Genomic DNA, 27803 nt, shown 5'->3' with positions numbered 1-27803 from the left:
TACAAACTTGCAATTATAAGATGAAAAATTTCTTGGGATCTAAGTTACTGTATGGTGACTATAATTAACAATAGTATATTACTTGAAAGTCACTAAAGAGAGCAGATATTAAATGCTATCACTACAAAAGAGAAGGTAATTATGTGAGGTGATAGAAGTGTTAATTATATTGTGGCAATTATTTCACAGTATATATGTGTATCAAATCACACGGTACACCTTATATTTACACAATGTTAGATGTCAATTATATCTCAATGAATCTGGAAAAAATGCATTTTTCTGAAGTGAAAATATACATGATATGAGACAAATATATTTGTGAAACTAATTAAAATACATAAATATGTATAGAATAATTATTGGCTGTTATTTTGAATGTACTAATAATCATATTAAGCAGTTTTAATATTTTCTAGCATATCCAGACTTCTTTTTGAAAGTTTTCAGACTATTTTATAGGTACACCAATATAATAAAAGCAATTTGTTGGTTAATATGTAGTTTAAAAAATTATGTAAGTTTAATTGTTTACTGCTCCATTTTAGTTCTTAAGTGTCTCAGACTGGACAGCATAATCTGTTGTCATTAGGTCTTAACAGTGACTTGTGCCATTCCACAGCCACCACTGTGCTCTCAGAACAATGTGCTCTGTTATTAGAATAAGCATCTGATTTCTTTAAGATAGTACTTCCTAACTTATTTCTTAGGTCATAAGTGAGTTCAATAGACCATCCCACCACTGTATAATGTCACTGCTTTATAGTTCAGTAACCACATGGATTTATAAACCATTTAAAACCAGTGATCACATGGTTATTATTCTTTTACTTTAGTTCATCTACATTAAAATTAGTTCTTTGGACAGATGCAATGTTGTAGGAGATTCTCTTATGCTGAATAAGCCATTTCATTATTTTATAAATAGCATTGCTATAGGAAGTATGGCAGGCAAGAGAAATAAAGATAGCTGCACAATAACGATCCAGTCTATGTAGACAAATTGATGCAACCTATATACAGATGATAGCTCAGTTGTTAAAGAATCTGCCTGCAATGCAGGAGACCCCAGTTCAATTCCTGGGTCAGGAAGATCTGCTGGAGAAGGGATAGCCCACCCACTCCAGTATTCTTGGGCTTTCCTTGTGGCTCAGCTGGTAAAGAATCTGCCTGCAATGTGGGAGACCTGGGTTCGATCCCTGGGTTGGAAGATCCCCTAGAGAAGGGAAAGGCTACCCATTCCAGTATTCTAGCCTGGAGAAGTCCATGGACTGTATAACTTTCACTCACTCACTTATATAAAGATGAAGTCAATAGAATCAACCTGCCACCAGGTGGCTGACTATTACCTCTGGTGTATCAGGTGATGTATTATCAGGTGATCAGCATCAGCTTTCTACTGCTGGAAGATTGGGACTCTCAAATATAGCAGTAGATAGATCAGTCCTGAGGAAGAGAAGTCCATGTTTTTCTGAGATCATAAATAACTCCCATCTCTGTCATCATACTTTGGTCAGGGAACCATTGACCAAGCACTGGCTAGCTGTAGAAAGAGGCTAACTAGTAGCCACAGAAGAGGTCATACCAGCTACCTCATCAATGTGATAAACCTCCCCTGCCGAGGAGATCTCTTTTGGCTGCTGCTTTTGCTGTTATCGTTGGCATATTCATGAGATACAAATATGTTCACATTCTTTTAACATTACAGGAGGTCCCAAATGTATCTGTCCCTCAATCCTTGCCTCTTATTTTGCCCATGTCCCTGTATGCCCAGCCAGACCACTAACCACTACCCATAAATTGGCAAAGGACATTACTTTTCCAAATTGAAAATGAGATACACTGACTAAAGTTCTTCCCCTTGGAGTTAACTCTGAAAAAGAGTGTAATGCTACAGCAATATGCTTCTGGCAGGAGCCAACTCATTTTCTAGAACCATCTGTAAACCAGAATTGAATTTTTTCTTCCTGAGTTAACTGGTCATAGAGAATTCCCTGTTGGGTTGGTCACCACAGGGAAGTGTGGATTGATAGAATGGTGGCATTAAACACAGAGTAGGTGGTGATGTGAGCCACCTACATGGTCATATCATTTACTAGTGGCTTCAGTGACTCCAATCTTCTATACATCACTTTGAGTTGATGTTGGAGTGATTCTGGTTATATACAGCTTTGTGGTTTGTTAGGTTAGATAAAACCCAGTTTGTGATGGTCATCCAAGATGTCAAGGTCTTAAATTCTCATAGTAAGATGTTCAGTCTCTACTAAGGCTCACAACACAAGCCAGGAATTTTCTAAAAGAAGAACAGTTGATTATATGGCACTGATTCAAAGTCCTAGGAGGCTATATCATTATTCTGGCTCCAAACAGCATCTTGATCTGTTATAGACTCTTAATCGGTTGTTGCTGTTGTTCAGTCACTAAGGTGTGTCTGACTCTTTGCAACACCATGGACTGCAGCATACCAGGCTTTCCTGTCCTTCACCATCTCCTGGAGTTCACCCAAGTTCATGTCCATTGAATTGGTGATGCTATCCAACCATCTCATCCCCTGCCACCCTCTTCTCCTTTTGCCTTCAATCTATCCCAGCATCAGGGTCTTTTCCAATGAGTCGGTTGCTCACATTAGGTGGCAAAGTATTGAAGCTTCAGCTTCAGCATTAGTTCTTCCAATGAGTATTCAGGGTTGATTTCCCTTCAGATTGACTGGTTTGATCACCTTGCTGTCTAAGGGACTCTGAAGAGTCTTCTCTACCACCACAATTCAAAAGCATCAATTCTCTGGTTCTCAGCCTTCTTTATAGTTCAGCTCTCACATATATAGATGACTACTGGAAAAATCATAGCTTTGACTATATGCACCTTTGTTGGCAAAATGATGTTTGCTTTTTAATATGCTGTCTAGGTTTGTCAAATCCTTCCTTCCAAGAAGCAAGTGTCTTCTAATTTCATGGCTGCTGTCATCATCCACAGTGATTTTGGAGCCCAAGAAGAGAAAATCTGTCCTTGCTTCCATTTTTCCCCCTTCTTTTTGCCATGAAGTGATGGGACCAGATGCCATGATCTTAGTTTTATGAATGTTGAGTTTTAAGCCAGCTTTCCCAATCTACTTCACCCTCACCAAGAGGCTCTTTAGTTCTTCACTTTCTGCCATTAGAGTGGTGTCATCTGCATATTTGAAGTTACTGATATTTCTCCAGGCAATCTTGATTCCACCTTGTAACTCTTTTAGCCTGGCATTTTGCATAATGTACTCTGCATATAAGTTAAATAAACAGGGTGACAATATACAGCCTTGTCATACTCCTTTCCCAATTTTGAACCAGTCAGTTGTTCCATGTAAGGTTCTAACTGCTGCTTCTTGACACACATACAGGTTTCTCAGGAGACGGGTAATATGGTTTGGTATTCCCATCTTTTTAAGAATTTTCCACAGTTTATTGTGATCCACACAGTCAAAGGCTTTCACGTAGTCAAAGAAGTAGATGTTTTTTATGGAATTCCTTTGCTTTCCCTATAATCCAATGAATGATGGCAAACTGATCTCTGGTTACCCTGCCTTATCTAAAACCAGCTTGTACATCTGAAAGTTCTCAATTGAAATACTTCTGAAGCCTAGCTTGAAGGATTTTGAGCATAACTTTGCTAGCATGGGAAGTGAACGCAATTGTCCAGTAGTCTGAACATTCTTTAGCACTGCCCTTCTTTGGAATTAGGATGAAATAAATCTGTTATAGAACCTTAATCTACAACTTAGACCAGCTAAAAAGTTCTCTTGCCTTGAGGACATTTCAAAGTTGGTAACATGAAATAGATTGGAGTAGTACATCCAAATGTAGCATGTATGTGCTAGGTCACCTCAGTTGTGTCTGACTCTCTTGTGACCCCAAGGACTGTAGTCCGCCAGACTCTATGTCTATAGGATTCTCCAGGCAAGAATACTGGAGTAGTCATTCCCTTCTTCGAGGAATCTTCCTGACCCAGAGATCGAACCTGGGTTTCATGCATTGCAGGCAGATTCTTTACCATCTGAGACACCTGGGAAGTACTAAATGGTAGTATATGTTATTTTAAAAATTAGGAAAGGCTCATCAAGTGTTTTCTTAGTGATATGGGGGAAAGGTGCACCACTTTTCCTATTGTGTTGACAGGTACACTTTGAGATGCCGAGACCACCTGATCCTCAGAAATTTCACTCAGGTCACAGCTACCTGGATTTTCATTGGAGTTTATCTCCTGCTCCCTGAAATCCAGTCACCCCTTACTATATCATTAAACTAGTTCACCAGTGTAATGTTATGTAAAATTATAAGATGGTGAGATGTTAAAGGTCTCTGCAGGCTAGACTGTAACTGAGAGCTAAAGAATTGACACAGATCAATGAAAGTGTATTTGTGCTCCTTCAACATAAAAACAGACACTTTTCTTTGGAGTCCTAGTGGCCACAGGACTGGAAAAGTTCACTTTTCATTCCAATCCCAAAGAAAGGCAACACCAAAGAATGCTCAAACTACTGAACAGTTGCACTCATCTCACATGCTAGTAAAGTCATGCTCAAAATTCTCCAGGCCAGGCTTCAGCAATACTTGAACCGTGAACTCCCTGATGTTCAAGCTGGTTTTAGAAAAGGCAGAGGAACCAGAGATCAAATTGCCAACATCCGCTGGATCATGGAAAAAGCAAGAGAGTTCCAGAAAAACATCTATTTCTGCTTTATTGACTATGACAAAGCCTTTGACTGTGTGGATCATAATAAATTGTGGAAAATTCTGAAAGAGATCATGGAACAACAGACTGGTTCCAAATAGGAAAAGGAGTACGTCAAGGCTGTATATTGTCACCCTGCTTATTTAACTTATATGCAGAGTACATCATGAGAAATGCTGGACTGGATGAAACACAAGCTGGAATCAAGATTGCCGGGAGAAATATCAATCACCTCAGATATGCAGATGACACCACCTTTATGGCAGAAAGTGAAGAGGAGCTAAAAAGCCTCTTGATGAAAGTGAAAGAGGAGAGTGAAAAAGTTGGCTTAAAGCTCAACATTCAGAAAACGAAGATCATGGCATCTGGTCCCATCACTTCATGGGAAATAGATGGGGAAACAGTAGAAACAGTGTCAGACTTTATTTTTTGAGGCTCCAAAATCACTGCAGATGGTGACTGCAGCCATGAAATTAAAAGACACTTACTCCTTGGAAGAAAAGTTATAACCAACCTAGATAGCATATTCAAAAGCAGAGACATTACTTTGCCGACTAAGGTCCTTCTAGTTAAGGCTATGGTTTTTCCTGTGATCATGTATGGATGTGAGAGTTGGACTGTGAAGAAGGCTGAGTGCCGAAGAATTGATGCGTTTGAACTGTGGTGTTGGAGAAGACTCTTGAGAGTCCCTTGGGCTGCAAGGAGATCCAACCAGTCCATTCTGAAGGAGATCAGCCCTGGGATTTCCTTGGAAGGAATGATGCTAAAGCTGAAGTTCCAGTACTTTGGCCACCTCATGTGAACAGTTGACTCGTTGGAAAAGACTCTGATGCTGGGAGGTATAGGGGGCAGGAGGAGAAGGGGACGACCGAGGATGAGATGGCTGGATGGCATCACGGACTCAATGGACGTGAGTCTGAGTGAACTCTGGGTGATGGTGATGGACAGGGAGGCCCAGCGTGCTGCGATTCATGGGGTTGCAAACAGTCGGACACAACTGAGAGACTGAACTGAACTGAACTGATGCTAAAGCTGAAACACCAATACTTTGGCCACCTCATTCAAAGAGTTGACTCATTGGAAAAGACTCTGATGCTGGGAGGGATTGAGGGCAGGAGGAGAAGGGGACGACAGAGGATGAGATGGCTGGAGGGCATCACCGACTCAATGGACATGAGTGTGAGTGAACTCTGGGAGTTGGTGATGGACAGGGAGGCCTGGTGTGCTGCAATTCATGAGGTTTCAAAGAGTCAGACACGACTGAGTGACTGAACTGAACTGATTCTTACTGAGATGGGGCTTCTCTTGTGGCTCAGATGGTAAAGAATGTGCCTGCAATGCGGGAGGCCCTGCTTCAATCCCTGAGTCAGGAAGATCCCCTGGAGAAGGGAATGGAAATCCACTCTAATACTCTTGCCTAGAGAATTCCACATGCAGAGGAGCCTGGCAGGCTACAGTCCATGGGGTCGGAAAGAGCTGGACCCGACTGAGTGACTACACTTGCACTTTCACTTTCTTACCAAGATACAGTGAAAACAACAATTGCCAGATTAATAGCCATATTCTAACTGCTAGAGGTTATGTTGATTTACTTTATTAAAGAGAGAATGTCTGGAACAGCAGCTGTAACTAGAGTCACCACCTGATTATATTTACAGTAGTTCACAGTTATTCTCCAACACTCTAAGACTGTTCTACTTAGGCAAAAGAGGATAGATAAACGTGAATAGAATCATTGCCACTACATCTGTCAAGTCTTTTTATGGTGGCACTAATCATGGAATTTTTCCAGAAATGCAGCTTTCCCTTACTTAAAAATTACATAAACAACAATTCTAATTGGTGAATCACAGTGGCACTCCAAGGCCTGATGATTCAACTTTGCTGAGTCAGCATCTAGTAATTTCAGGGTATTCCCTTTTCCCCATTGATCAGCTATTGCTACTTAACAAACTTTCCCCAAATTCAGCGGTTTACACCGTTATTTATTCTTGTTCACATCCATGGGTCAGTTTCCCTAGATTGCATTAGAAAGGTTTAAGAAGCATACACAAATGCCATGCATGCATATGTGCTAAGTTGCTTCAGTCGTGTCCGACTCTTTGCAACTCTATGGACTGTAGTCTGCCCGGCTCCCCTGTCCATGGGATTCTCCAGGCAGGAATACTGGAGTGGGTTGCCATTTCCTCCTCCAGGGAGTCTTCCCAACCCAGAGACTGAACTTGCCTCTCCTCTGTCTCCTACATTGGCAGGCAGATTCTTTACCACTTTTCCAGGTCTGTGCCACCTGGAATGCCCACACAAATGCCATATATTATCTCAAAAACCCAAAGAGGCTCACTGGGTGTTTCTTTTCTTTTTTATTGGTAGCTCTGCTGATCTCAGCTGGGCTTTGACACATATCTTTAGTTGAGCTGAGGTACAAGTTTGCTAGTGTGGGTCTGTTTCACTCTTTTTCCTTGAATATGTGAAACATTAGCTAGGATTTGTTCTCATGACAGTGAGAGGGAAGAAGTCAAACAGACATGTTCAAATACCTGCCACAGCTCAGAACTGGCAAAATGTTACTTCCATCTACATGATCTGGCCAAAACAAATTATAATGCTGGGCCCAAAGTAAGGAAGCAGGAAAATACTCTGTGGCTATGGTAAGGATATAGCAAGGATGTGGCTAGAGATAGGGGTAAGGAAATGGGGCCGAGCATTAGTAAATATCCATGGGTCCCTTATAGAAAATAAGGAGAAAGGGACTTGACTAGTAGTCCAGTGACTAAAACTCCACATTTCCAATGCAGGGGGCCCAGGTTCAATTCCTGGTCAGGGGACTATATTCCACATGCCACAACTAAAGATCCCACATACTGCAATGAAGATCAAAGATGCTGTGTGCCAAACTAAGATTTGACACAGCCAAATAAATAAAAATTCAAAAAAAAGTAAGGAGAAAGATTTACAGCATGTACCTGTGATGCATGTATCTTCCTCATGTGACCACTTCTTGGGGTTCTTAGGGACTGTAAAATGACTCAGGTTGAGAGACTAGGTAAGAAACTGTGATTTTTAATATGTTTTAAGTTATACCCAGATCACTATTTTGCACAATTCAGTCAGTCAGTTCAGTCGCTCAGTCGTGTCCAGTCAGACTCTTTGTGACCCCATGGACTGCAGAACGACAGGCTTCCCTGTCCATCAGCAACTCCTGGAGCTTACTCAAACTCATGTCCATTAAGTCAGTGATGCCATCCAACCATCTAATCCTCTGTCGTTCTCTTCCTCTACTGCCTTCAATCTTTCCCAGCATCAGTGTCTTTTCCAATGAGTCAGTTCTTCTCATCAGGTGGCCAAAATATTGGAGTTCAGTTTCAGCATCAGGCCTTCCAGTGAATATTCAGGGCTGATTTCCTTTAGGATGGACTGGTTGGATCTCCTTGGTGTCCAAGGGACTCTCAAGAGTCTTCTCCAACACCACAGTTCAAAAGCATCAATTCTTCAGAGTTTAGCTTTCTTTATAGTCCAACTCTCACATTCATACATGACTACTGGAAAAACCATAGCTTTGACTAGACAGACCTTCATTGGTAAAGTAATGTCTCTGGTCTTTAATATGCTGTCTAGGTTGGTCATAACTTTTCTTCCAAGGAGCGAGTGTCTTTTAATTTCATGGCTGCAGTCACCATCTGCAGTGATTTTGGAGCCACAAAAAATAAAGTCTGACAGTGTTTCCATTGTTTCCCCATCTATTTGCCAGGAAGTGATAGGACCAGATGCCATGATCTTAGTTTTCTGAATGTTGAGCTTTAAGCCAACTTTTTCACTCTCCTCTTTTACTTTCATCAAGAGGCTCTTTAGTTCTTCCTCACTTTCTGCCATAAGGGTGGTGTCATCTGCATAATCTGAGGTTATTGATATTTCTCCTGGCAACCCAGCATTTCTCATGATGTACTCTGCATATAAGTTAAATAAGCAGGGTGACAATATACGGCCTACATACTCCTTTTCCTATTTGGAACCAGCCTGTTGTTCCATGTCCAGTTCTAACTGTTGCTTCCTGACCTGCATACAGGTTTCTCAGGAGGCAGGTCAGATGGTCTGGTATTCCCATTTCTTTCAGAATTTCCCACAGTTTACTGTGATCCACACAGGCAAAGGTTTTGGCATAGTCAATAAAGCAGAAATAGATGTTTTTCTGGAACTCTCTTGCTTTTTTGATGATCCAGCAGATGTTGGCAATTTGATCTCTGGTTCCTCTGCATTTTCTAAATCCAGCTTGAACATCTGCAAGTTCATGGTGCATGTATTGTTGAAGCCTGGCTTGGAGAATTTTGAGCATTACTTTTCTAGTGAGATGAGTGCAATTGTGCAGTAGTTTGAGACTTCTTTGGGACTGGAATGAAAACTGAGCTTTTCCAGTCCTGTGGCCACTGCTGAGTTTTCCATACTTGCTGGCATATTGAGTGCAGCACTTTCACAGCATCATCTTTTAGGATCTGAAATAGCTCAACTAGAATTCCATCACTTCCACTAGCTTTGTTCACAGCAATAATTCCTAAAGCCCACTTGACTTCACATTCCAGGATGTCTGGCTCTAGGTGAGTGATCACACCATCATGACTATCTGGGTCATGAAGATCTTTTCTGTATAGTTGAAGGGTACACAATTCTCACTTGTAGTAGGTCTTGTGTTCCAAGAGATACCATCTATATAGATGGTATACTATTATAGATGGTATTTTATTACTACAAAGTAAATGTTGCTAAGAGTTATGTATAATGTGGCAACCCTGTTCTTGTAAACTGCCTATCTATTTAGTCCTAAGAAGCTTCATGATCACTTTGCCACTACCAAAGATCTTTCATTCTGAATTCCACCGTAGTCTTACAGTTATGCCAATCACATCTACTGTGTTTCTGTTGCTTAAATGCAATAAATTAGTCTGTATTACTGTAGGATTATCCTATTTCTATCAAAATAAGAGGGCCTCTTTTAATAGCATTCCCCCCGCCCCACTTTATCTCCAGGCTTTTGATGATGGAAACAAGAGTGTTGAGATTTTCAAGACTGCTGACACTTCTGTCACTACTTTGTCAGTATCTTGATGAGGAGAGTATCCTTTGGGCTCTTTTGGGAGACAATGGAAAGTAGGAGAAAGAGTGAACATGATGAATCGCTCAAGTTTTTCTTTTCTCCTTAAATTTATTCATTCCTCTACGTTTTGTTAAGGAATTTATGATATCTCAAATCCACTTAATTTTGTCCACCAGTGAAAATACATTTCAGTTCCTCAAGCCAACGAATGATTATAACTATTCCAAAATGATTACATCTAAATTTATTAATATAACTACATGGATGAGACTCCTATATCAATAAGTTTGACTAAATTTGTATTCCTTTCTTTTTCATCTTCATACGTATTTCCAGTTTTCTGAATCTTATCAAAATCTTGCCACTCTTATTCATAGACCTCTTAATGGATTATGACTCTAGTTACAGATCTGGACTGGATACAAGTGGGAGAAATATGACATGTGATAGCTCCCTCAAGTGGGTTGCTACAAGGATTTCAGGGAGGGAAAGGATAGTCTTAACAAGAAGAGGGCCTGCTGGCAAGGAAGACACAGCGAGGTTTGATGTTTTGTGAACTTCAGAGTTATATGAATTCACCTAAATGTTCTCAGGATCCTATTATGTCCCAAATAGTCTCTGATTTTTACATATAAGTCCTGGAAAGTCTGTGAATTCTCAGCCTTCATTTTAACCCTGCAATTTGGAAGATCAGCTTCTATGTCTTATTTTCAGGTATGATTTCTCTGGACCTAACGATGCAAGTTTCACGTAGGGCAATTATACAAGCTCCCAAAAACTCTAATCATGCCTAGAGCCTGGAATTTAAAATCTTGGATTTGTCACGGTCTTTATTTAAGCTTTGTTTGGTATAATTAAAAGCAGTCAGCCCACCCCACAAACCTGTATTCCTCATTCACATTATATTCATATGGCTTGCCAAAGTTTTGACATCAGTAAACACTTCATTCCAGGAAAATCACAAGTGATTATTTAAGCTACAGATTTCCTGAGTCCCACTCACTGATGCTAAAAGGACTCTTGCCTATTTAAAACCCACTCAGATCAGATAATCAATCACAAGTTCACATTTTCTTGAGAAAGTCACTGTTGGTACTACTCTATTGGTCAGAGTTAAGTTGAAGGGGGAAAAATATACTGTGGTTAAGCAGAAAGCAATATATTATAGGACGCTGAATGGCTTATAGAATTTTTTTGATGGATAGAAGAAATGGATTTTAGGTGAATGTCCAGAATTAAGACCTAAAGCCACACCTCAAAATAAGGGCACTAAAGGGGCTATCTGGAAGGGAAAATGCAACTCACTCCAGTGGAGAAAAATTTGCAGGGTAGAGAATTCTACACTGGGGTTTTTACCTCTCAACGGTTTAAATATTTCACTTCATTCTCTTTTTGATTGCCTGGCTTCTGAAAAGAGTGTTAGTCGCTGAGTTGTATCTGACACTTTACAACACCATGGATGTAGAGCTCCTCTGTCTATGGAATTCTCCAGGGAAGAATACTGGAGTGAGTAGTCATTCCCTTCTCCAGGGGATCTTCTTGACCCAGGGATGGAATCAGGGTCTTCTGCATTGCAGGCAGATTCTTTACCCCCTGAGCCACCAGGGGAGAGTCAGACATGACTTATCAACTGAACAACAACAACCAAGAAGTTAAATGCTAATTCTTATCTTTGCTCCTCTATGGGTAAGGTATTTTTTGCTTCTGGCTTCTTTCAAGATTTTTTATTTATTTTTGATTTTCTTAAGTTTTAATATGATATGTCTTATTGTTGCTCAGTTTCTAAGTCATGTCTGACTCTTTGCACCCATGGACTGCAGCACACCAGGCTTCCCTGCAATGCCTGCCTTAAATAAATTGATATATCTATTATATATTGAATACAAATGACATCTCATGCCATGAGAATATGCTCACATATATTAAGTAAAACAAAAAAGCATGCTAAAAAAGCAGAAGCAACATTCTCATTTTATTTAAAAATACACTTCAATTCAGTCGCTCTGCTGTGTCCGACTCTTTGCAACCCCATGGACTGCAGCATGCCAGGCCTACCTGTCCATCACCAACTCCCAGAGCTTGCTCAAATTCATGATCCTTGAGTCAGTGATGCCATCCAACCATCTCTTCCTGTCATCCCCTTCTCCTGCCTTCAATCTTTCCCAGCATCAGGGTCTTTTCGAATGCGTCAGTTCTTCACATCAGGTAGCCAAAGTACTGGAGCTTCAGCTTCAGCATTAGTCCTTCAAATGAATATTCAGGACTGATTTCCTTTAGGATTTACTTAAGAGACTAGAACATCATCAGTGGCTATCTCTAGCTGATGGAATGATATGTTCCTGTGTGTGCTTTTCTATTTTGTTAATGTTCTACAATCAATATGTATTGTTTTCTTTAAATCCAGATGTCAATTGTTTTCACAATTGACTTTTCACAAAGTAGAGAATTAACTCAGGTGGCAATGTCAAGCATAAAATGGACTAGGATAGGATCAGAGCCAGAGAGATTAATAGACTATTACAGTAGAATGGATGAAAGATAGTAGAAGCCAAATTAAGGCAGCGGCTGTGAGGACAAAGAAAGTAGATAATGAGAACCCAGACTGAATAAATAGGATTTGATAATCTTGGATCCATTTAGGTTGTAGATAAAGGCTGCTGCTGCTGCTAAGTCGCTTCAGTTGTGTCCGACTCTGTGCGACCCCATAGACGGCAGCCCACCAGGCTCCCCTGTCCCTGGGATTCTCCAGGCAAGAACACTGGAGTGGGTTGCCATTTCCTTCTCCAATGCATGAAAGTGAAAAGTGAAAGTGAAGTCACTCAGTCGTGTCCGACTCTTTGCGACCCCATGGGCTGCAGCCCACCAAGCTCCTCCGTCCATGGGATTTTCCAGGCGAGAGTACTGGAGTGGTGTGCCATCACGCTAAGGAAATATTAAACACTGTAATTCCACTGGTAGCCCTGGATCTATATGGGTTGGGGTGGAGGTAAGGGTTATGAATTCATTAGTTTTAACTATAGTAAATAAAATTGTGAACTTATATGCGATTACTTAGGGACAGGTAGAAATAGGGCAATGGCCTGAATCATGGGGAACTCAATATTTAAGAGCCAGATAGAGGAAGAAAGGCCTATAAAGAATAAGTAGGATTGATTTAAAAGGTAGAGCAACTAGGTTGTCATGGAAGCTGAAGGAAGGAAGTTTCAGGCAGGAATTGGTCAATGGTGCTAGTAACGAAAGCATCCTGCTTCTAATGTTTACTCCCTGTGAAAGGACTTCAATCAGTTCTGGGTCTTCCTCTATACTTAGAGAGATTTGAGTGACTTACAAATTAGTAAATTTCTGAAGAATGTCTGATTTGGTTTTGTCCTCCAACCTCCAAGAACAAAGATGTCCAGAGACCGAATTTTCACCTGATCCTCCATGCTGCCCCTGTCAGGTGTTGCTAGGAACTGGAGGCATCAGTTCAGTTCAGTTCAGTTCAGTCCAGTCGCTCAGTCGTGTCCAACTCTTTGCGACCCCATGAATCACAGCACGCCAGGCCTCCCTGTCCATCACCAACTCCCGGAGTTCACTCAGACTCACGTCCATCGAATCAGTGATGCCATCCAGCCATCTCATCCTCGGTCGTCCCCTTCTCCTCCTGCCCCCAATACCTCCCAGCATCAGAGTCTTTTCCAGTGAGTCAACTCTTCACATGAGGTGGCCAAAGTATTGGAGTTTCAGCTTCAGCATCATTCCCTCCAAAGAAATCCCAGGGCTGATCTCCTTCAGAATGGACTGGTTGGATCTCCTTGCAGTCCAAGGGATTCTCAAGAGTCCTCTCCAACACCACAGTTCAAAAGCATCAATTCTTCGGCGCTCAGCTTTATTCACAGACCAACTCTCACATCCATACATGACCACAGGAAAAATCATAGACTTGACTCGATGGACCTTAGTTGGCAAAGTAATGTCTCTGCTTTTCAATATACTATCTAGGTTGGTCATAACTTTTCTTCCAAGGAGTAAGTGTCTTTTAATTTCATGGCTGCAGTCACCATCTGCAGTGATTTTGGAGTCCCAAAAAATAAAGTCTGACACTGTTTCCACTGTTTGCCCATCTATTTGCCATTAAGTGATGGGATCGGATGCCATGATCTTCGTTTTCTGAATGTTGAGCTTTAAGTCAAAATTTTCACTCTACATCTGTCTAATTCTGGGGATCAGTTGGCAGGCCTATTTACCCACTAAGCAACATCAACCAACTTAACTTTATCAGTAATAAAGTGATATTTTGGTCCCCATTTCTATCCTTTATTTTTAACTTGTTCAGAACCTAGGCAAGAAGAGGGGAATTGGTTTACTGGGACCACTTGGAAACTACAACTGATGTCACATTCCACATCAGGGAAGTCAGGGGTTGAAGAGACTAATGGCTAATGACTTTGGCAGTTAGGAAGTAATCATAAATCACTCTCTTCCTTAAAAAAGTCAGTCACAGTTTCTCCAAGGAAGGCAACTGAGGAAATATCTCCATGGGGTTTCGGTGGTATAATACTAACTACTGTCCCAATCCTTGTTTTGTAAGATTCTCTAAGAATGGAACTATATCACCCAGAGGACTATAGCATTTTAGTTGCAAATATATAAAACTTACCTTAAAGTACCTTAAATGAGAATGGCAGGCATGGGAGAGAAAAAAGAACTTGGTGGCCACTTAATTAATGGACAATGGGTTAGTCTATGATCCCAGATTTCAAATGCATCTAGACTCTACTTTCTATTGCCAATATTGCCTTCTTCTTATTTTTCTATGGGTGTAACCTGCTTTGTTATGTTTCATTTATTGCATTTTGCAGATACTGCATTTTTTAAATAAAAGGTTTGTGGCAACTCTGCACTAAGCAAACCTATCAGCACCATTTTTCCTACATCATTTGCTCACTTTGTATCTCTGCCATATTTTGGTAATTCTCACAGCCATTTCAAACATTTTTATTACTATATTTGATTTGGTGATCTGCGAAAGTAGTTGTGATGCTACTACAAATCGCTGAAGACTCAGATGATGGATAGAGTTTAATACCAATGAAGTATTTTTTAATTTAAGGTATGTACATTTTTTAAAGACATAATGGTATTGTACACTTAATAGACTACAATATACTGCAAAAATAACTTATAAACACTGGAAAACCAATAAATTCATGTGACTCACTTTATCAATATTTGCCTTATTGTGGTAGTCTGGAACCAAACCTGCAATACCTCTGAGGTAAACCTGTTTATGGTAAGATAGGTTTGCTCCCTGTTGTGTCAAAGATGGTGAGTGGCAGCTCTAGCCTGATTGTCATACATCACTCTGGAGATTGGCTCGATCCATGCATCTATCTTTATGGCAGAGTAAAAGTCATATAACTGAAAGCTTCATTCCATGAAAGCTAGGAATCTCCTGAAAAGATAGACATACTAAAAGTGTTGTCCACTACATTCTACCCCTTGGCTACCTGGCACCTATACTTGTGCTTTTCTCAGTATGTAGCATTTTTTAAATATCCTGGTCTAGGACTATGTAATTATCCCAGGGACAACTGAAATACTCTCTACTCAAGTAGGAGACATGCCAAAATCTCATCCAATTTTTCATCTTGCTTGGAAACCAAAAGTTCTAGGTGATATGCATTTCTTTTAAATAGGTTTGGATGTTGCTCATCACAGTATAGCATGACAAAGATAATTTTATTAGTACATATAGGCTCCCCCATCCCTGGGATTCTCCAGGCAAGAACACTGGAGCGGGGTGCAATTTCCTTCTCCAATGCATGAAAGTGGAAAGTGAAGTCACTCAGTCGTGTCTGACTCTTAGCAACCCCATGGACTGCAGCCCACCAAGCTCCTCCGTCCATGGGATTTTCCAGGCAAGAGTATTGGAGTGGGGTGCCATTGCCTTCTCCGTAAGGATAGTAAGGGCACTCTAATTAGTAGTAGGTGAGGTCCTTGGTCGGTTAATACATCTTGAGTTTGCTCTTTTTAAGATGCTCCCTGATTCCTTGCCCATATATCAAAGGGTATCAGAATTAAGCAAACATAGGTCTTTGTTTGCAAGGCTTTGTAAGTTTTGTCTGAACAAGTCTCTTAAAATCTTAGTTGGTTACTGGTCACCTTGTTTTTTGGTAACTCCATGGTTTAGAAACCAAAAACAGAGATTCTGTGTTAATTTGTTTTCTGTCCCTTAGCAATGTGTTGCAAGGCTGGAAAGTAGTGTTATCCTCTAGTCAACTAAATTAACTGTGTATTTCCATTTTGGCCTTTGTATCCAATATTATAAGCCAAGGAATGAGTTTAGGGATAACGCAGCTAGAATTTATCTCTGTCCACTTGCCCCCACGTTGCATCTCAGGGAATGGCTACTCACAGTGGGACTAATTTGTCAACAATTGTCAGACAGGATATATACAACAAAATGTACGAGGTGATCAAGAATCAGGGCTTTTTTCAGGATTCCAGTTACATTTTTTACCGAGTTTTCAACTCTTTACCTCTGTTGCCCTACTTTAGCTCAGGACAGAGAATATAGGTTTTCCAAACCTGCAAGATGCAGGTTTATTTGACTCTCAGTCGCATAGGTTTCTGAGTACAATCAAAAAGGGGATGTTTAAGAAATACACAATTGTTTCTCTGTTCTCAACGGGGACTGGTTCCAGGACCTGCCACAGACACCAAAATGTGCAGATGCTTGCGTCTAGTTGTCAGCCCTCTAGATCTGTGGATTCTAAATCTGTAGATTTAATCACATATGTGGAACTTGCCAATACTGAGGGCCAACTGTATTTATTTAAAAGGGTCAACTGTATTCTTTCTTCTGCATTCCTAATGCTAGCTTGAGCTGAAATGTATCCCTTTCTTGTACATACTCCAATGGAGTGTGCTAATGGACACATTCCAAAACCTGATGTTTTCCTACTAATGCCCCTAAAATGTTAACTTTGATGTAGATATTATCTAAGATCTAAATTTTAACAATTGCTTGCTGGCTGCAACACATTAAATATCAACAAACCTCCTAGCCAGGGCCAAGGAATCGTTATCAGAATGCAACCCACCCGGACTCACTAGTTTTACATTTCAGGGCATGTCAGTTGTTGACACTGGTACTATTTTATGCACTAGACAAGATCAAAAACCTAAACCTTGCCATGTTAAGATTTCTTACCCTTTTCCAGCTAAACAATCTGTTTTGAATTTCATGTCAATTTTGGATGCAAGTTTAGAGAATTCAAACTAACATATTATTAGGCTTTTCTCTAAGATTTTATCCTGTTGCTGCAGGTAGGTCCTTCATTATCATGGCATTGTCAGACGGGTATTTGGTCTCCCTGCTATCTAAATTCGGAGAAGGCAATGGCACCCCACTCCAGTACTCTTGCCTGGAAAATCCCATGGACGGAGGAGCCTGGTAGGCTGCAGTCCATGGGGTTGCTGAGGGTCAGACACGACTGAACGACTTCACTTTCACTTTTCACTTTCATGCATTGGAGAAGGAAATGGCAACCCACTCTAGTGTTCTTGCCTGGAGAATCCCAGGGATGGGGGAGCCTGGTGGGCAGCCGTCTATGGGGTCACAGAGTCAGACACGACTAAAGTGACTTAGCAGCAGCAACTATCTAAATTTGTTGCTCTAAGGTCTACCATTGATACAATTTGCACTCTAGTCTCTCAAAAAGTGATTGTTTTTTGTCTGCCCTTACTTTAGAATTTATGGGTGTGTCTTCTTAACAGGATGAATCCATGAACCCAGAGCCTCTGCCATGAGTTTCAATCACCCTGTACTGCAGCAAGCCTGTGTAAAGCAACTGAGCTATCCAATTTATATACCTCTTATGGAATTCTGTATCTCCTTTTCAGTTCACTGCAGTCAAGGAACATGCAGAAGTGGGAGTGGTTATCAATGCTGCCTGGCCCTCTGCTTAACATATTATGCTGCCATTTCTACTTGACTGAGGTTGCCTGTGTTGGGCAAAGTTCCAGGTGGGAAGCGGGGCCTAAACCACAAGCTCCCTGCTTTTGAATTCTGAAGTCTTCCTGGCAGTATCTATCCCTTACCAATTAAGGTTTCAACTCTGAGGAGAGAGCCAACATGTGTCTCAATTCATGAGCATTTTCCCCCTCTTGCAATACCACTGAGGCTGTCTCTACTTTCTTGAAATGGTTTCTCAGACAGGTTCATGCCACTTAGCAACCAAAGGCAACAGATACTTTAAAGTTTTGCTTAACTTCAGCCAGAGCGAGGTGCCTTGCTCAATAAAGCTAGCCAAAATGTGAAGTTGTCTCTGATTGGCTTCCTTTTGTTAACCTTCCCATTTCTAAACCAATCACCATGACTGAGGGATCAGGGTCCCCCTGTTAGCTTGATTCACGGGCTCACCCCTCTGGTATGAAAGTTAAGACCAGGAAATGGATGGTTGCACATGGGGTAAGAAGGATAGGTCTATCCTAGTAAGAACAAACTCTCAAATCTCAGTGGGTCACACAAAAGAATGCATATGAACTCTAACACAATAGGCAGGCAGCTGCCTTCCAAGTGAAGATTCAGGAAACTAGAGTCCTTCCCCTTTGTGACTTCACCATCTTTAACACCTGGTTTCCAATACAAATGCTTTAAGTTGCTGGGGAATATGGAGATGCTCAAGGACTTTTCGTGTGCCATGTTTTATATACCAAAGATGCAACAAGAGCACACCACTTACACTTACATTCCACTGGTTAGAACCTAACTGGCACATCTAATGATAAGCCTAATTGCAAAGGAGGCTGGAAAATATAATTTAACTGTGTGCCCAGAAAAAGAATCTAGAGCCTGTAAGAGCTCACTATTCTGATAACTAAATATCTACCATATTTTATCTCTCTTCCCACACAAAGAACACATCCTACCCCAATAAAGACAATCCAAAAGTTCTATCTAGTTACTAGGTCAGGCTTAAAGTCTAATTTTTAGGTAATGTGCAGTCCTCCTCATAAGGTCTAGATGCAACCTATGAATTAAATGCACAAGTTATCTTTAATATCACCCCAAGTTCCAGGAAACAATGTTTTGTTGTTGTTTGGTCGCAAGGCCGTGTCCAACTCTTTACAACCCCATGGATTGCAGCATGCCAGGGTTCCATGTTCTTCACTAACTCCCGGAGTTTGTTCAGACTTATGTCTTTGAATCAGTGATGCCATCCAACCATCTCAACCTCTGTTACACCCTTCTCCGCCTGCCCTCAATCTTTCCCAGCATCAGGGTCTTTTCCAGTGAGTCAGCTCTTTGCATCAGGTGGTCAAAGTATTGGAAGGAACTTCAGCTTTAGCATCAGTCTTTTCAATGAACATTCAGGGTTGATTTACTTTAGGATCAACTGGTTTGCTCTCCTTGCAGTCCAAGGGACTCTCGAGAGTCTTCTCCAGCACCGCAGTTCAAAAGCATCAATTCTTTAAGCATCAATTCTTTGAGCATTAATTCTTTAAGCATCAATTCTTTGATGCTTCAAGCATCAAGAAGCATCAAAGCCTTCTTGATGGTCCAACTCTTACATCTGTACAAGACTACTGGAAAAACTATAGCTTTGCTCTTATACACAACTTTGATGGTAAAGTGACGTCTCTGTTTTTTAACATGCTATCTATCAAGGTTTGTCATAGCTTTTCTTCCAAGGAGCAAGCATCTTTTAATTTCATGACTGCAGTCACCATCTGCAGTGATTTTGGAGCCCAAGAAAATAAAATCTGCCACTGTTTCCATTTTTCCCCCTTCTATTTGCCATGAAGTGATGGGACCAGATGCCATGATTGTAGTTTTTTGAATGTTGAGTTTTAAGCCAGCTTTTTCACTCTCCTCCTTCACCCCCTCATCAAGAGGCTCTTTAGTTCCTCCCTGCTTTCTGCCATTAGAGTGGTATCATCTACATATATGGAGTTGTTGATATTTCTCCTGGCAATCTTGATTCCAATTGTGATTCATCCAGTCCAGCATTTCACATCATGTACTCTGCATATAAGTTAAATAAACAGAATGACGATATACAGCCTTAACGTACTTCTTTCCCAATTTTCAAACAGTCCATTGTTCTGTGTCCCATTGTAACTGTTGCTTCTTGACCTGCATATAGGTTTCTCAGGAGGCAAGTAAGATGGTCTGGTATTTCCATCTCTTTAAGTTTTCCACAGTTTGTTGTGATCTACACAGTTGTCTGATCACAACAAACTGTGGACCAAAATGTACAGTGGTAGACCAGAAAGTTACCAATTCTGGTAACTAGAATAAGCTCTCACTGGAAAAAGAGAAAACTGTGAGACACTAGGCAATACAGATACATAAAAAGGATGAAATATCGAGCAGCCATTTTCTGATCCATCTCCCCTGAGAGTGGAGGAAATTTTGATGAGATCTCAACTTAGTTTCAGAGAGAAACATGTGCCGTCTATCTTCTATATGGCCTGATATGGGCCTCTGAAATGTTGTTTGTCCACTATTATCCATGGCCACATCCTATGTGAGTACTGGGGAGCTATAAGGCATTTATGTCCTATTTTCTTCTTATGAAAATTTGGGGTTGAAGGTTGCCTCAAGCGAACAAATATGAATTGGGTTCATGATTTGATTAGTGGTAAAATTCCTTCAAAAGTTTAGTCCTATCATCTATTTGCTTCCAGTAACTCACCCAAAGTTCTTGCTTACGTAATTCTCAAAAATGATTTACTTCATTTCCTTGCTCCCATGTCAGTTTTGCAAGAACATCATCCCAATTATCCTGAGACCATCTAAAATAATGGTCTTGGATGGAAAGGCCAAAGTCTTGATCTGATCTTTGATCCAGGACTAAATCTTGACAGGACTGTACTCAAGGCCTCTTCTAGCTTCATATTTTATTCTTCAAGGTCTAGAAAAACTCTGTTTTTCCAATCTTTATAAATACTTTTGTGCATGTTCATTTCTGTAACTGTTTTCTGAGCTTATCTTACTAAAACTCAAAATTACAGTATTACTTTGACTCTTTTCAACTATTTCCTCCTATTACTGGGTCACAATCTCAATAGGTAGATAATATGCTTTTCAATTATCATGGATAAGTTTAAACACCTCTTTTGCCACTGCAAAACATGGGTCTCCTTCCATTCTCTGGTGCCAGTATCTCTAACATCTGCTGCATCATCACCAAGGCAATGTAACATATTTTAGGTTACTGTTTTAGCAGTACTCCACTTCCAATACCAATTTCTGGGTTAGTCATGATCATTCAAGCTCTGGAACATATAAATTCTCAAATCTCAATTTTCTCTCATACAAGAAGTCCAAAAAAGGAGTGTTTCTAATTTGGAAGTATCTGTAGTCCAAACAGTAATTTAGCCACCCATGATCTTTCTCTGGCTCTGGCATCTTCAACATACTCACTAGCTTCAAGTTGATGGAGAAAGAGTGAGGATGGAAGGGACTTCATTAAGCCTGGAAATGAGCACATCACTTCCACTTACATTTCACAGGCTAAAAGTCAATTATAAGACCACAACTAACTAAAGGGAAGTTGGGATAATTAGTCTACCTGTATCTCCAAGAATAAATAAGTTTCATGAATGACTCTGCTACAAGGTTCTAAAAGGAAAAAAAAATGCTAGATAAATAGTAGAAAGTCACTCCAGAGGCTCTGTCCATTTCAGTAGGTTCAACCTTATTCTACTAGTTCCAATAAATTATTTCCTTATTATATAAAAGATAAGAATTCATTTTCTTCTAAATAATGGGATTACTTTAGAGTATTTTTGATAGTGTGATAGGTGCAGAAATTAGACTGTAGAGAGTTAATAAATGAGATTCAGACAATAAAAAGAGACATTGAATGTAGAGTACTCTTTAAAGCTTGGTTGTGAAGGAAAGGAGATAGAGTGGAAGGACAATTGTAGAAGCCTGAAGACAGAAAAGATAAAAGGGAAATACGGGATTGGAACTAGAGGAAAGATGGACAATTCATTTTCTCTAAGAGCAGGGAGTGTCTCATTCCACTGATATTGGAGGAAAGATTCAGAAGTATCTAAGTTTCTAGCATTTGGAAAATTGAAGGCATTTTTGTCTAATAGCATCAGCCTTCTAATTATATGTGGCTGGGATTTAAAGACTGCAAAAGTATTCTAGTCGGTAGGATGAAAAAGGTGCTTCAGAATATACAAGTAGGAGGGAGGAATCCACCTGAGGTTATGAGCTAAATCTGTAGTGTTAAGATATACAATGTACTGGGCTTCCCTAGTGCTCAGAAGGTAAAGAATATACCTGTAATGTGGGAGATCTCGATCCCTGGGTTGGGAAGATCCCCTGGAGGAGGGCATAGCAACCCACTCCAGTATTCTTGCATGGAGAATCCCCATGGACAGAGGAGCCTGGTGGTCTACAGTCCATGGGGTCGCAAAGAGTCAGACACGACTGAGCACCTTAGCTGCACAATACTGTTCTGCACTTAGCAACCACTGTACAAGAGGTACAGGCAGAAGGTGAGCACTCTCTGTGTATTTACTATAACACTTATTTCACTGCAAAGCCCCTAGAAAAGAGACTTAGATTTTAGAAACTATGCACATAGTAGGCACATGATGAATTTTTTCTTGAATGAATCGATTCAGTCATTGCCAATTCTGCCATAGTACTCTGCAGATACTGGCAACTGCCCACATTTCATATGGTATGCCAATGCTAAAAAGAAAAAAAAAAAAGCTAAAAAAATTCAGGCACACTCAGCTAAACTTAGCAGTCTTAAAATGGCAACTATGTCAGCTGAGGCATACTTTTTATCTTGTGCCAGTACATCTGTCTTTGATGTTTCCCTTCATTTTCCTTATGCTGCTGTGCCCTTATTGAACCTGAAAGGGATAATTGAGTTCAATAAGCTACGCTATTATTTCAAAAGTCCTGCAAGTTCTTCAGACATCCACAAATGAACTCACAACCCCTATCACAATATTCCTTCCAAGAGAAACACAGACAAGGATGATTACTTATGATGCTTACTTCACAGATAAAAGCCGAGAAGGTGACGGGGCGGAAGGACTAAATCGGGGTCATTCACTAAAACGTCTGCAAAGTCAGGCACAGATCCTGCTTCCTTCTCCTGTCTTCAGCCCTTTAGAGGAAACTTTAGAGTTGCAGTGATCTCAGACATCAACTAATCGAACTCTTTATGTTGGTAACACAAGTGTAAACAGGTTCAGGAAGTCTATGATCCAAGACTCAAACTGAGGCAAAGGGGCTCTTTCCTTCATACTACGCCAGCTCTCAAGATCCAAAGCCCTAACTCACCATTTGGCGGTGGAAAAAATGGCCAGGAACGAAACTACCTACGGTAGTCCAGAACCAGGCCTCACCTCCCGGATCGGGCTGTCCGGGCCTCCTGCTAACAAAGAGTCTGGCCCGAGCTTCCGTACCCGCTCCCACCCGGCCCGGGCTGCTCCGCTCCAGCCCGCCCGCTCAGCCGCCCGCCCCATGCACCGCAGCACCGCCCGCTCGCGAAGGCCGGAGACCCGGCCCTCTAAGTCTCACTTTCGTCTTTCGGCCACCCGCGCGCCACCACTCAGGCGACGGCTGATGGCGTCACTTGTACTTCCGCCTGCGGCTGCGTTCTATACACCAGCGAGGAAGGAAGAAGGGAGGTCTGAAGGGCTGTGTGTGGGGGAAATAGCGAGGAAAGAGAAGCGATCCGGGTACTAGCGGGCGCTACGGCAGTCACCGCGGCCCTCCTCTGTCCCTGCCGTCCCCCGCCCCATCGGAAGTCGCCCTAGGCACACTTCCCCCGACTCTCGGTAGTCTCCCCTCTGCTGGATCTCCGGGCACCCGGGTCTCCCTCTTCGCTTCCCCCACCCCCCGCTTGCTCCCTCACGCTCCCTCCCTCTCCCTCCCTCCCATCGTCAGGCTCCCCGCCCTTAGTATCGCGAGACGAGGTGAGAGCTGGCGGAGCGGCGGCGGCGGCGGCGGCAGTAGAGGTGACCGAGGCGGTGGCGGCGGAGGCGGCACCGAGCGCTGTGTCGGCCCCGGTGCGGCCGAAGTCGCGGTAGAGCGTAGCCCCCACGCCCCTCCCCCGTCCGCACCCTCCCTCTTTCCCCGGAGATGGAGAAGGCGACGGTTCCGGTGGCGGCGGCTGAGGGAGAAGGGAGCCCCCCGGCGGTGGCGGCGGTGGCGGGCCCCCCCGCGGCGGCGGCGGCGGCGGCGGCAGCAGCGGAGGTCGGCAGCGGCATTGGCGGCGGCGGCGGGGCTCGCTCGGCCTCGTCTCCTCGTGGGATGGTGCGAGTCTGCGATCTGCTCCTGAAGAAGAAGCCGCCGCAGCAGCAGCACCACAAGGCCAAGCGTAACCGGACTTGCCGACCCCCCAGCAGCAGCGAAAGCAGCAGCGACAGCGACAACAGCGGCGGCGGCGGCGGCGGAGGCGGCGGCGGCGGCGGAGGCGGCGGCACCAGCAGCAACAACAGCGAGGAAGAAGAGGACGACGACGACGAGGAAGAAGAGGTTTCTGAGGCAAGGGCCTGCTTTCAAAGGAAGAAGGGAGGAAGGGAGTGTAAAGGGGTCGGGGCCAAAGGTGGGAGGGGACTTGCGAGGGGACCGATTGCTGTGGGCTTGATCTGTCTTCGGGGCTGGGCTTTCCACCGCTCTCTTTCTTTCCCAGGCCGAAATCGTGAGGTGTGGACATGTGGGGGAGGGTAGCTGACACGTGGGGGTGGGAGGACCGCAGAGTCCACAGAGTTGCTGCACAGCACGTTACCCTGGCATGGTTCACACGGTTAAGGGTGGAAGGAATTGGTTAGATTCACTGTGTGCACACCCGACGGGGTCGGCCTCAGGCCAGTAGGGCCCTGTTACTCCTGGGGCGGGGGCGGGACCAAAGCGGGAGGGGTAAGATAATAGGTAGGAGAGTCTCTTGGGGAACGATTAAGAGGTTGGTAGATTTCTCCCCCTAGTGAGGTGGAGGGGAGCAGTTTGAGGGGGAGGCAAGCTTGTAATGGACTGAGAGCTAAGTATTTGTGTATGTTAGAGACACGTGAGAAGCTGTACTTTTCCATACTGTTCTGCTGCAGGTTCCCACCTGCCCCCCTCCCCCCCCCCATAATTGTGGCTGCTGAAGTCACCTTCACTTACTCGGTTTCTCAAAGATTTTGGATGAACTGATCTTACATCCATTTACATTGATATATGACTCAGTGGATGAAAAATGTATTTGATCCTTACATGTACATACTCATACATTTTCAAATGCTTCCTTGGTGAGAAAGAATTAAGCTAGGCCCTGTTGCTTTCCACAGAATGTGGAGCAGCCTAAGAGGCTGCTTGGGAGCCAGGCTTGGTTGTGGTGAGTTGGAATAGGAAGAAGGCCTCTTGGTCTGTCCTAGTGATCTGGTTTCATAACTGTTTATAATTTTTCCTGGGTTCACAGACAGGCGGCGTTGCAGGCCCTCATTCTTCAAAGAAGGCATTTAACCCAAAGCTCAGTAAAACATACCATACTGAGAACAAGCTAAGAGTTGGCCTTTCTAGTTAGCAGGTCTTTTGTAACTCTCTTGTCTGCTTCCTGAAATGGAAGCTAGAAAATCTCGATCTGAAGAAAGAAGTTGTAACTTAAGGCAACAGAAGGAAAACCGCTTTTTAAAGGCTGATTATAAATTTAGTTATGAGAGAGAACAACTAAATTATATTAAAGTACCACTTGCCATTTATTCTTTTCATAAACACAGCTTATTTCGATACAAGGCTGGGTTTTTTGAAAATTGCATTATTGGAACTTTGGTTCCCTAATTTCAAATAAAGAAATAACCTTTTGAAGAATTTGAGGCTTGTCTATTAGTAGAAGACCAGATTCTCTTTTACCTCAAACTGAATGAAGATATATCTGAAGAGATGTAATCGTTGAAGTATGCATACCAAAAAAATGGACACTTGCTACTATTTCGTTTAGCCTACTGAATTCTAAGGGTAGGTTTGTACTGATAGATTTTGTATTGACCTAGTTGAATGTTCAGAATAGTGTGTAGCTCAACTTGCATATGATCCTTATTTCCAGTAAAATCTGTTATGGTAGTTAGAACTCTTCAATTGCATTATTTTTACAGAGATGAGAAAACATTTTAGAAATAATCTCATCCAACCCTCTTATTTTAAAAGTGAGGATAACGTTGTTTGTTTTTGTTTTTTTTTTTTTAGAGGCAACTGACAGTGGTGATAGCAACAAAAGTGGAAATCAAAGTTTTGTGATGATTCAGACCAGTGTACTTTTCATGACAGTTTAGTCCCTGTATCCCCCTCCTGACCTCTTTCAAAAAATAGGCAGTCTGTTGCAAGCTAACACAGTCAAACAGCTTGTTCAAAATACCCGTATTTTATTAAGATTTTAAATTCTCTAACAAAATGTCAAGCTCTGGTTTGGAACTTAATATCAAGTTGAGTGCAGTACTTACTGAAATATTATTCTTTAAACTTTACATATCTAGATAGTTCTGTCCATTGGAATTTGGCTTAATAAGCAAAACAGTAATTCATTAAATCATGTAAAATAGGCTCAAGCTTATATAGGTGTGTTAGTTTTGTAAGTTGGGTTTGGTTTTCCTTGGAAGATAGTGATATATGTTGACTGATCAGTTATAGAAGTGTTTTCTTTATTTTTAATATGCTTTATTCTGTCTTCTGTCCAGCAGTATAAACAATGGGTTTGTCATTTGTTATGGAGATGAGTCAGGAAAAATAAGTGGAAGAAAGCACAACTATTAAAAAATAAATCTATATAGGTACATGATGAAGGATAAGCAAACAGAAGTACGGTATGTCTCTGCACCTGCCTCCATCCTTGATTAGGTTTATTTATTTATCTGTACACTGTAAGCTAAATGGATGAGTTACGCAGTGTTTTTTGTTTCACTACCATTTTATTGACATGTCAGCAGAACTTTAACTTTACAAAGTGAGAAAATCTTATGGCTAATGTTGTACTTAAGTCCTTTCTCTAATCCATCCTGTCATTTGCTACACGAGGAAAAATATGGATTGCATCTTTGAGATTATCCTTCAGATACAAATCATCGAAAGGTTATAGTTTTGGGGTTATTTAACCTGAAAAAGTAGAAGATAATATAACAAAAAATATCTATGTTTATTTTGATGAAATGCTAGCTGGATATTTTGTATATTTGCTGAAAGAGGGAACATTGGAAGGAAAGGAGATTCAATTTGAATAAAAGCTTTATTTGAATGTTTAAGAAGAAGAATCTAACTTTTTCTAAATGTTAGTGTAGGTTATTGAGAATTGGATTTTCTCTTCAGTGTTTCAGAATAGGATAACCATGTTGTAGATAATTTGTGCAACTTCAGATATTCCTTTACCCACCTCCCCAATCCGATGCAAAACCTTAGATCAGAAATTGAAAATTATAATAATTCTCTCAGCTTTCAATGAGTGACTGACCAATATGGAAAATAGATGGAAATGTATTTCCTAACAAAAACTCTGATGCACTTCTTTACTGACTAGTGGGTTAAATTAATTAAATAGTTACTTGAGTAGTATAAGAAAAAAATACTGAAATTGCAGGAGTTGATAACTCCATTTCAGAAACAACATTACATTCTGTTGAACCTATTTTTAAATGTAATTGAATGGCATCAGTGTTTGCTAAAGCAGAATTCAAAAGGGAAAAAGCTTGCTATTAAAGGTAGAACTCATGTTCAAAAGTAACATTTTTGTTAAAGATACATAAAATTTAATACATTAGGAGTTGATCAGAATTCCGTCTATATTTGGTAGGTAATTTGAGGTTTTAAATTTAACTAACAGACCTAGTGAAGCTATTTCATACAAAGGGAGCCCAGTAAATAAGTTAGAACTTACTTATTCATTCACTTTTGAAAGGATTTGCAAGGCCAGGGAGCATCTGTTTATAGACAGACATCAAAGACATAGGGTTGTTTCAAAAGTAGATTACGTTTCCTCAAGTTCAATTCCAAATCTTTTTTTTTGTTGTTAGTTTT

At 41.4% G+C, this 27803-nt stretch overlaps 1 protein-coding gene across 4 annotated transcripts in view; it reads left to right on the top strand.

The window, feature by feature from the left end:
• The first annotated feature begins 23852 nt into the window (after positions 1-23852).
• The window catches only part of ANKRD17 (ankyrin repeat domain 17), a 167848-nt gene continuing 163897 nt past the window's right edge, over positions 23853-27803 (top strand). For 3 of the 4 annotated variants that reach the window (XM_040237049.1, XM_040237048.1, XM_040237046.1), the window contains exon 1: positions 23904-24308. In XM_040237049.1, coding sequence (XP_040092983.1) covers positions 23904-24308 — 405 coding nt within the window. Of the gene's footprint in view, positions 24309-27803 lie in introns of all 4 variants that reach the window. The other variant, XM_040237045.1, reaches the window with a different exon arrangement.

This window comes from Oryx dammah, unplaced genomic scaffold, assembly GCF_014754425.2.
Source record: "Oryx dammah isolate SB20612 unplaced genomic scaffold, SCBI_Odam_1.1 HiC_scaffold_3, whole genome shotgun sequence".
NCBI lineage: Eukaryota > Metazoa > Chordata > Mammalia > Artiodactyla > Bovidae > Oryx > Oryx dammah.
The sequence above is the reverse complement of the archived record's forward strand: the minus strand, read 5'-3'. Positions and strand labels throughout refer to the sequence as shown.